This window comes from Tauraco erythrolophus, chromosome 20 (assembly GCF_009769465.1).
Source record: "Tauraco erythrolophus isolate bTauEry1 chromosome 20, bTauEry1.pri, whole genome shotgun sequence".
In the NCBI taxonomy this organism is placed as follows: Eukaryota; Metazoa; Chordata; class Aves; order Musophagiformes; family Musophagidae; genus Tauraco; species Tauraco erythrolophus.
Genome location: NC_141484.1, coordinates 4,404,561 through 4,414,745, shown reverse-complemented (window position 1 = coordinate 4,414,745; position 10,185 = coordinate 4,404,561). Strand labels below are relative to the sequence as shown.

At 49.7% G+C, this 10,185-nt stretch overlaps 1 protein-coding gene across 1 annotated transcript in view; it reads left to right on the top strand.

Annotated features, from left to right (window-relative positions):
• The first annotated feature begins 208 nt into the window (after window positions 1-208).
• Window positions 209-10,185, top strand: part of RHBDL3 (rhomboid like 3) — a 64,453-nt gene continuing 54,476 nt past the window's right edge. The window contains exons 1-2 of the mRNA XM_086624077.1: window positions 209-328; window positions 3,828-3,851. Of these exons, the coding sequence (XP_086480203.1) occupies window positions 209-328; window positions 3,828-3,851 (144 nt within the window). The remainder of the gene's footprint in view (window positions 329-3,827; window positions 3,852-10,185) is intronic.

The following is a 10,185-nucleotide window of genomic DNA, read 5'->3' as shown; positions in this document are numbered from 1 at the left end:
GGATGCCGCCCGCCAGCGCTGCCCGCGCTAATTGGATGTTCCCTGGATGGAGGATTTCCTCCCTTCCCGGCTGCGGGAGTCATGAAGGCAGGCTCGGCTGCGCTTGAAAGTTTGCCAAGCAGCAGCTAGGTTTAATTTCTTTAAGGATCTGGGGAGAAGGGGGGGGGGGGGGGGCGGGCGGGGGCTGGAGGGGGGACCGTTTCCAAGCATGGGAGACAGGCTGCCGGAGCCTCACGCCAGCTCTTCCCCTGCTGTGGCTGCCAGCTCCGAGGCGGAAGAAATCGAGGTGCTGGACTCCGAGGATGTCCTACCTATGGCCGCAGAGGATGTAAGTTTCCTTTGCTCGATGTCTTCCCCCCTTTCCCCCGGGCCGGGTTAATCGGCTCAAGCTATTTATAGGTGAAGTCCGGGATGGGGGGAGGAATGGGGCTGGTGACCCTCCGGGGCGAGGGAAAGCCGCTGTCCCCGCCGCCCTCCCGCGCTCTGCGCGCCCCTCACCGCCAGCTGCCTGCGGGCTCCGGCAGCAGCCTCGGTCCCCGGGGCCGCAGGGCCCTTCTCCTCCCTGCCCCGGCCGCGAAAGCCCCGGCGGCGGCGGCCCGGACAGGCTGCCGGTGCTCCCGGTGTCCGCTGCCGCCGGGGAGGCGGTGGCTCCCAGCGAGCCGCGGCGGGGCTGCGCCAGCGGCGTCTCTGGAGGCTGGAGAGGGGCTGACGCCCTGTCTTAAGGGGCTTCCTGGGGACAGAGGGCTTTTCCAGGGAGGGTGACAGATGCGAAACGCTCCTGCTTTCGGGAGTCTGTTCCCTCTTCCAGCCCACGAGCAACAAACAGCCGAGGAAGTTTTTTCTCCGGCTTGGCAAGGCTGATAGCTTCTCTCCACCCTCTGAGCTCTGATTGCACCTGAGGGTGGGATAACTTGGCACCAGGTCTCTGCCTCTGCTTATCCAGCCTAGAAGGACACCAAGTGGTCCTGCGTGCTTGGAATCTGCTCGTGGCAGGCTGAACAGCAAAGCCTGCAGAGCTGAGGCAGGAGTTCTGCATCTGCCTGTCTCGGAGGCAGGGGCACGCTGTGCACCTGTCTGGGAGGGAGCGAACGGGGGCAGATCCTGCCTTCCTGATGCATCCCAGGACTGCTCGCAGCTCTCCTTCCCAGCAAACTCTGCTGGGATGAGGGCTGTGCAAAGTGCTCGGTCCGCAGAGGTGAGCACAGGCTCCGTTCCTGCCTATGGAGGGATGAAGCAGTGATAACTCAGTGTCTTTCTGAAGTGGGCTCTGTCTCGCGTCTCGCACCATTATGAAAGGCACACTTATGGACTAAGCCTCCAGCAATGGCACATCATCCCCTTTCCCCTCTACTTTTATGACACTGCTGGAGGGACCCGCCTGGGGCTGCTTAGAGTCAGTGCCCGCTCCTCGTCCCCCCAGCCCTTTCTTCTGAGTCACCTAGAATTCAGTTGCTGTTGGATTTTCCTCCCAGAGGGTAGCGGAGGAAGTGCAGTTGCCTGGTAGAGCTGCATTCCCAGGCTGTATTCCTGAGCACTGCACAGTCAGGAGGGAACGTTTGATGCAGTTTGACCTCTGCTACAAGAGTGCCGGACAGTCCTAAGAAAAGCGTGCCTCACCCAGGGGCCATGGGTAGCTTTCGCTTGGAAAGGATGGCTTGCCAGGTTTCAAAATCCCAGTGCTTGCTTCCCTCACACTGTGACCTTTTCTTCCCTGACAAATTTTGTGCTTGTCTGGATGGTCTACAAGAAAGATTTTCTATTGCAATACGCATCGGTCCCTTGGAGTTACTCCAGCCTCTACACGAATGCAGCCATTAGCAACTCAATCCTGCCAGGGGCCCAGGAGACAAGTGCTGAGTGCCTGGCAGGATTGGGCTCCTGGGACAGGAGAGAGACCATGAGTTTTCCTTGGAGAAGTCTAGATTCTCATCCTAGTTCCGCTACTGACTTGCAGCTTGACCTTGAGATAGGACAGTTTGGGTCTGATCCAGCTTGCCGTGGCTCGCCATTACTTATGCTGGGACCTGCATCGTTATTTGACTCCGGTTCCTTGTTTTCTGCAATCAACAAAACGGAGCTGGAGCCCGCAGTTGCATTGGTTATGACAAGCTGCTGAGACCTGGCAATAGATGATGTGACAGAAGCCTGAGGTATCGTATATCATCTGCAAGAGCAGGAAGTGGTGTAAATGCCCTCCTCTTCCTCGGCTGAGATTTCCTGCTGAAACAAGCAGGCTACAGAGCATCGTCTCTGAAAATTCAAACTGCTCTGCGCTAGGAGCGTGCCCCCCTGAGACCTAACTGGGGGTTGATTTTCTGTTGTTGTTATTGCATTTGAAAGCTTGGTGTAAGCTCTCTGGCTTGGCCAGCAAGAACTGACACAAGGTCGGTTCTTTATGTGTTATTAATCACAAAAATATTATGTAGTGGAGGTTTGGCTGTCACAGCCTTGACAGTGTGTAACAGCTCAGCTGTGATGTCATTACAGCTCTTGGAGCAGTGTTCCACAAAGCCAGGATTCAGGCAGTCCCAAAATGTTCTCTTTAAAGTGCTGGGCTGATTTATGATGATAAATGGGAGTTTATAAATGGATAGAGGCCTGGGGAGGAGGGGAGCCAACAACTTAGCTGATTAAATGGAATTCAGTGGCTTGATATCCCACTGTCTCTCCAGTCAATTCTGCTTTAGATCTGCATGCCATGTGAGAGGAAATGTTCTTCCAGGACTAGATAAGACTCTCACCAGAGCTTTGCTTTGCATATAGCACAGTGAGGAGATTTGCTCTGTGAGCCTGATGTTTGTTATTTTACTCATTTTGCTTTTCAGGGAAGGTGAAGAGGCAGAAAAAAGTCTTGTGCTGAACAGCACTTCAGACAGGAGAGCTGGAAATGCACAGGTGTTTTTCTGGGGACTCCAAGCCAGTGGTTACCCCACTGTTGCTCCATGGAAGTTGCTCCCTTCTCAGCTGGCCTCCAAATGCAGGAGAGATGAGAGAGAGCCTTAAACAATTTGTTAGGAATTTCCTCTGTTCTGTGGAACTGTGAGGCAGCACATCTGGGGCAGGGAGGTGACCTGACGTTGGTCTTTCTACAAAGCATAAACCGGAGCCAGTTGCCAGCTTGTTTTTTCTGTTCCCAAGTGACAAAGACTTCTGTTCACATGGTCATCAGTGTTGAAGTGGAGCTTCCTCCTATACAGAGTTTTTAAGGCAGATCTGCTAGACTCAAAGTTGTGGGGTAAATCCTTGTAATGGGTTCTCTCCAGCCGTCCACCCTCCTGCTTTGCTCGAGAGGAATTACCTGTTTTTCAGATGTGGACAAGTGAGGCTTGAAGAACTGATGGGTTATCAAAGACCTTGTAGCAAGTCCCTGCCAGAGTTAAAAACAGGCAGCAGACAAGGCAAGGTGGTGTGTGGGTCAGTGTTGGACCACAGGATCTCAGAAAGTGATCTGAAAAGCCATTTCTAATTCCTCCCTCCCCTCCATATACACCAAGCTTTTTTGATCCCTGTGAGTAAAAAAGGCTTTTATTCCTTGCTTGCCTGCAAGTAGACAAAGCGGGAGAAAACAGAATTAACACATGAATGTTCTGAGTTCATCCTAATGGGGATTTGTAAATGAAAACTGTCCTCCCTGTGGTTGGTAGATTCCCCCTGCCTCCTCCTCCGGAAGGGTAGGTGATTCTGGGATGAAGAAGGATGTTGGAAATGGCACTAAATCATTTGGTTATTCTCTGTTAGAGTATACTTCTACAATTTACTGCATGTTAATGTCGGTGCTCTTATACCTTCTTTTTCCTCTTTTTCCTCCCTTATGCGTTGCCTCTCAGCAGTGGAAAGCCCTGTTTGATCAGGTATGTGAACAACTGATGTATTGTCTCTGTCTTGTGAGCAAAGAGTCTAACCTCCAGTTAATTTCCTCTGTACTAGATTTTCCCTGCATTTAAAATACAGCTTAGGAGTAATGTGCTCCATGCTCCTAGTTCCCAGGATGCTAGTGTGCAAGTCGTAATTATCACTGCTGCTTTGGGCCTTTCTCTCAGTTCCTCTTCAGAGTAGCCAGGGTCAGAAGCGGGCCCAGCCTGGCCATCCCTCCTCGCACAGGGTCTGAGCCGAGGTGCTGCAGCAGGTGCTCTGTTTGCTTCTGGTTGTGCTGTCCTTGCTCTGTGGATTAAAGATCTTCTGCTCTTTGAGGCAGCCAAACTAGGACCTGTAAAACCAGCATTGTATTCTTTGAAATGGCTCCCCGGCTGCTAAACTGACTTCTGCGGGGTTATATCCTCAAGGGCAGGACCTGCTGCTTGAAACTTGAACAGAATTAGCAAAGTATCTGCTTCTGTACCAAAGACTATGGTTGTATCAGGTAAATGCCTTGGGTCACGTCTGCAGCTTGCCGAAATCAGCACAGCTCTGGAGAGCTCTGAGTTATAGCTGCTGAGAATTTAGGTTGTGGATTCTAGTTTGTAAATCACGCTTTTAGCTGCTCTAACTGGCATGTTTGCTTCGTGGTATTCCTTCCATCTGCCGGCTTGAAATGTGAAGCAGCTATAAACTGAAGGATTTTTCTAGGGTTGACTTTCTTCTAAACTGCAGCGCTCTCTCGGTGTCAAACTTTTGTGCTGTTGTGTGCGTGTGTCACCTCTGTAAGGGAGCTTACTCTGATGCTGGCATTGTCCTGGCAATCCTGAAGTTCGGATGGGATTTCGTCCCTGCTTTATGAGGCGATAATCTCCTGCTTCTGGCTGAACTGCAAAGCCAAAAGCTGCGGTTCAGTCTCTGCGAAAGGATGTCCTTGGTACCCTGGGGGTCCCGTTATCATTCAGCCAGGAACTGGACTGCCTGTTCTGCTGAGTGTTCGTTTCTACTCAGTTAGCTGTGACTGACTGCTGATCCACGTGTCCAGACTGCAGTGCTTTTGTTGTTGTACAGTCAACAAGCTGGCATTGGGTATGAGATTATAGTAATTGTTGATCACACCGAAATTGTGTGGTGTATTTGAACTTGCTGGGGCTCGTAGGGTATGCTGCCACTCAAAAGGTGGATGCAAGATAAATTGCTTGTGGTCTGGGATGAGTGTTTGTTCCAGCCACTTTGAATTTTCCCCCGTCTCAGTGGTTGGCCTTGATTTGGAGTCTGATTCTACAAGCATCCTTTGAAGTCATTGAGTCCTTGTGGGATGGGGCTCTTGGCTGGTAGCTACCTCGGGCTCAAAGAGAGGAATCTGTAATTTCCCACTGGACTTGCTTGAATAGTAGATGGTGGGGTTTCTTTTCCTTCTTTTTTTTCTTTTCAAGGGAGGGGAGAGTTTGACTGTTGGATTTACAGAACATTACCCCAGTGACAAGGGAATGGGCTGTAAAAGCAGACCTTCAATAATTAGCTACGTTTCAATTAGGGCTGCAGCTGAAACTTAAGCCTTGTCTGCAAGGCTTTATTATCAAAGAGAATGCAACCTGTGACAACTAGTCGTAAGTCCTGAATAAATCAATAATGTCCTTGTTGCCTGTGGTCAAAGCCAAGGAGCTGACGTCTTCCTTGAGCGTTATATCAGCAATGCAATGCAATTAGCCCTGCAAGACGCTGTTTGTCATGGAACAAGGTTGCTATTCCCAGCAGCTCTGTGCTGGTAGGAGAAGAGAGCATTTTGTTTAGCTCCGATTGGCATCCATGTGAAACATGAGGACAGTCTTAATGACTAGAGAAAGCCTGGGTGGTGAAACTCTGAAAAGTTGCAGCTTTCCCTGGAGATATGACCTGGCCTTCTGTGTGCGTACAGGGGAAACGGGTGGCAGAAGATTCATGCGTCCTGTGCATCTGTGACTTATGGGCTGGGACTGGAGTTTGATAGCCACCCTCTCAGCTGAGACACGTGGGCTTCTGTGTCCACCACCTCTCAGGGGAGCAGCAGAGCAAGAGAAGCCTCTGGAGAAGGTGTTAAGAGCAGCTGGGAATTCAGAGGCTGGGGATCTGCAAGTCTCGTGTTTCTGAGGCGGTGGAGTATGACAGCAAACAGTGCGAGGGAGGGGTCAGCACTACCCCCCCTTGCCTTGGGAGGGAAAGAAATTATTATTAATGCTTTTTTTTTTTCTGTGGGGATGTATTTTTTGAAATACTTTTGTTAGGTTTACTGACAAAAAAAGCAGGTTTCTATTTATGCATGCAAAATTAAAGGGTTTGTTTTTTTTATGACCCTCCATCTTAAATTAAAAATTCAAAGCTTCTTGATGAAAACTGCTGCTCAGCCATAAAGCAATGCTTTTTGCTTGTTTATGTTGGGGTAGAGGAGTGACTGACAATGCTTTATGGAGGAATTTTTTGTTTGTTTTGATCCAACTCTAATCTGTCACACTGGGAACTGTCAGTGACTCAAACCAGTATCTCCAGCTCCTTGCAGATAAGTTCTTTTACTTCTTAAAAGAAGTAAAATTTGGCAAAAAGACAGGTCCAGAGCTGCTTCCTAGGATTTAAGGTTCAAAGAAGCCCCTGCCAGGGCAAAACCCTGACTACGCTGAAGCAAGTACCAGAATTCCTCCTGCATTTAGTGGGGTCAGGACTTCTCGGGAGTTTGGGAACAGGCAGACTCATGGCTTTTCAGTGCCGCAGCCAGGCAGTTACAGTACAGCTGCTGCTTCATGCTGTGCTTACGAGATGCGTTTTTATTGCAAGGCCGTGGCCCTCGGGCAGCTCTAACTCACTTTTATATGGGAACTTTTATAGGGATTCATACATTTATTTATTGTGCTCATAAACACCCTCCACCCCCACACACATTAGCTCCGCATCTGCTGCCTTCTGCAGAGCCTGTGCCGTCGCTGAGCACTCCACGCTGCCTCTGTGTGGAATCCAAGCTCTGAGCAGAACAAGGCATTGCCTCTCTCCATCTCTCCGCAATCACTTGGGGTTCTCTTCATTTATTCTTCACTGGCCAAAACCCTGTGGTTTTTTTTGTTAATCTTCTGGTAAAGTTAAAAATGCGACAATCCCAGGAGCACGTTTCTCTGTGCTAGTGAGATCTCTCTTGTTAATTGCCTTGCACGCAGACATGAGAGCATCTCACTGCCCTTGTTGAAGCCAAGTTGTCTGATAGTTAGAGAGAAAGTCTGCAGATGAGTCTCCTGAGGGGCTGTTCTGTCCTTTCTAGGGCCTTGGGTGCCCTTCTTTGCCTCCATGTCCCCAGTGCCCCTGCTTTAGAGATGACTGCAGCTAATCGGTATTATCCAGCCCTTGGCTGTGCTGGGTGAAAGGGGCTAGCTAGAAGGATGATGTTCATTATTAGGACAGACCTGCCTTCTGAAGGTGGCTTTTAGCCTTATTAGATGCCCAAAGCTTGTATCATCTTCTCTGTTTCCCCATCCTCGTGACTGCTGAGATTTCAAGGATGAAGTAACATTATCAGCTGCCATCTCACTTCTCACCTGTACTCTGGTTTGTAGTCATGACAACAAACTTGTTTTAAATAGACACACACAAAACTTTCCAAAAAGACCCTCCTCACTGGCTCAGCACCTTGATCCTATTGCTAGTCGATCCAGGCTGTGTTTTTGTTGCAGCTGCTTTAGAAATCCTGGATTCCTTCCTGAGACTTGTACGTGGGTGTGATGGCAACAGATGAACAGAGTTTATGGGGAATGCAGAGAGATGCCAAATTACCCGGTCTGTGTAGGCAGCTAATGGAGAGCTTGAGCTCAGAAACAAGGCTGTAGAGTTATCCTGGACTAGACATCCGCTTGCCAGGAAGAGTTCAGTTGCTGACACTGCCAGCAGTGGGTGCAGCTGAACCTGCTCTGCCATGGTCTCATAAAACATTAAAATATGCTTGAAAATATGCTGACTAGGCAGCCTTCTTAAATCCAGGGCTGGTTGCTGCATGATTGAAATTGCAAAGTGATCCATAAAATCAGGCCAGCTATGACCATGGTTGGAGGTAACCAAAAAAGGGAATTATTTTGAACTCCATGATCTTTTATGTTAACTGTGTTCCTTTTCTCTGGATAGCCTTTAACACAGGCAGGATGAGCTACTTCCCACACTGTAAAAGAAATTCCAGTCTGTTTACTGGGACACTGTTGAGCTAAACAGTGTACTTCACTTTGAGAAGTTTCCCTGGCTGCTGTTGCTGGCTAACTCTGCGGGCTGTGGCTGGAAGACCTCGCCAGGCAGGTCTCTCTGAGCCCTAGGCAGTGGTTTGAGCCTGGAGATTCTAGCGCTTTCTCTGACAAAATGCCTGTGTCTTACCACTGGTTTGTGTGGGTCACTGGGAGCAGGAGGAGCAGAAATGGCAAGATGAGGAATAGGAAATGATGGCAGTGAGAGCAGCAGTCCAGGCAGGGGGCTGAGCACAGGGTTGTACACAGCCTTCAAGTCCTTGCCTGCATTTTGGGCTGTTGCTGCCTTTTTAGATCGGTGTTCATCAGGACGTATGTCAGCATGGAAGTGCTGCAAAGAGAAGGTTGTGAGAACTAGAATTAGGAAATAGTCATAGACTTCTTACTTCACCCCCTGACGTGGTGGGAAGACTGTCCATGGTGGTAACAGATTAGCATCCAGGCCTTAAAGCCAGGGTCTGCCGTGTCTGCTATGTTAGACGCTTCTGTGAGCGTGACAAGAAATTTGCCCCCTTCTCCCCCTCCACCGAGCTGTGCATTGTAAAGGGGAGAGACACTTTAGAAGCTACAAGGGTCTCTTGGCAATGCACAGGGGGGGGGTTCTGCATCTGCCCCACTCCTTGAAGTCTAATCTCATTTACAGTTGTCAGCGTGGGCTGCTGGAGGAGATGAAAGGCAGAGGACAAGGAGGGAGAATAGATTAGTCTTGAGCAGAGGGCACTGGGAGTGCACCTGCCCCTGCCTGGCTACCTTGAGGAGGGGCCGCAGTAGCAGCTGGGCATGTGTCATCTGCTGCTCTTTGAGGCGCCAGCCATGGAGCACACGATTAATGACTCAAGGGCCGGGCTTTTGTGAGCGATAAAGCCCTGGGATTTAGGCAGGTCTCTCCGGCCTTTTTTTTTCCAAGCAACGCCATCACTTTACATCTCTCAAGTGGCATTTTCGGTCGCAGGGAGCTGCTGTCTGTGGCCACAATGCTTCCCTTTCTCCTCCCTCCCCAAACTGGGCTGACCTTTGTCATGCAGCATTAACCCTTTGACTCCTCCACTTTGGGTTATGCGGTTATGAGGGGAAAAAAAGAGTCCCTGCAAATTCATTGCCCTACAGACAGACTTGAAGGGAAGAATGGGCTGGTAAAAGAGGATCTGTTTTTACTGAAGGAGGTTGGTTTGCTGATGCTCTCTGGATTATCAACCCCTTGCTGCCTTCTGCCAGAGGCTCTTTTGAATACAGCAGCCCCCAGTAGAGAAGGGAGGGGAATTTATCCTTTCAGTCAGGTAGGGAAACTGAGGCATTGAGCAGCAAAGAGATGTCTGAGAGGCTATTCCCTCTGCAAGGTAATGTCTTGCCTTTTACCATGCCTGGATTAGCCTGTGTCCGTCCCCAGTGTTGTTACAGTGGATGGCAATCTCCCAGCTCTTCAAGGCTTATACCCAGATTTGGCTTTTAGCCACGATACCTTGGAGTGATGGCTCAGCATGAAAAAGCTACCTGGAGGTCACTAATGAATTTCCTGCCTCTTGCAGGATGAACAGCAAAAATTCCCTAAGTTCCTCCTTAATCTTCTAATACCTCTGTACACTGAACACCAGACAGCCCTTAAGCTGGATGCAGGTCTCTGGGATTGTCTGTATTTACACCATCCCTGCAGCGTGAAAGATTTGTGGTCAGCTACCCCATTTCCTCCTTCCCTAGCTATTCGGATACTCCTTTCTCCAGTCCCACCAGCCTGTACACAGACTGTTGGCTTTGCCTTGTGCAAAATATTGGGAGTAGAAGCCATTAATATCAAGTAGACATCAGCAGTGTAGCAGACACAGCAATATTAAGCTTGTGCTGGTAGAAGTAGGCATCTCCTGAAATGTTTCAAGGAGTCATAACAAGCACACCGAAAAGCACATGGAGGCTGAGTCAGTCTTACACAGCTCGTGAGTTACTGGCAGCCTGAAGTCTCTAGATTTGTAAAAGCCTCAGGATGCTTCCTACTCGTTACACATTTGTGTACCTTCCATATCTGAGCTGTCTGGAAACCTGCACGTTGGAGTGCAGCGTCCGAGAGGGACGGCAAGCTGCATTTAGACTG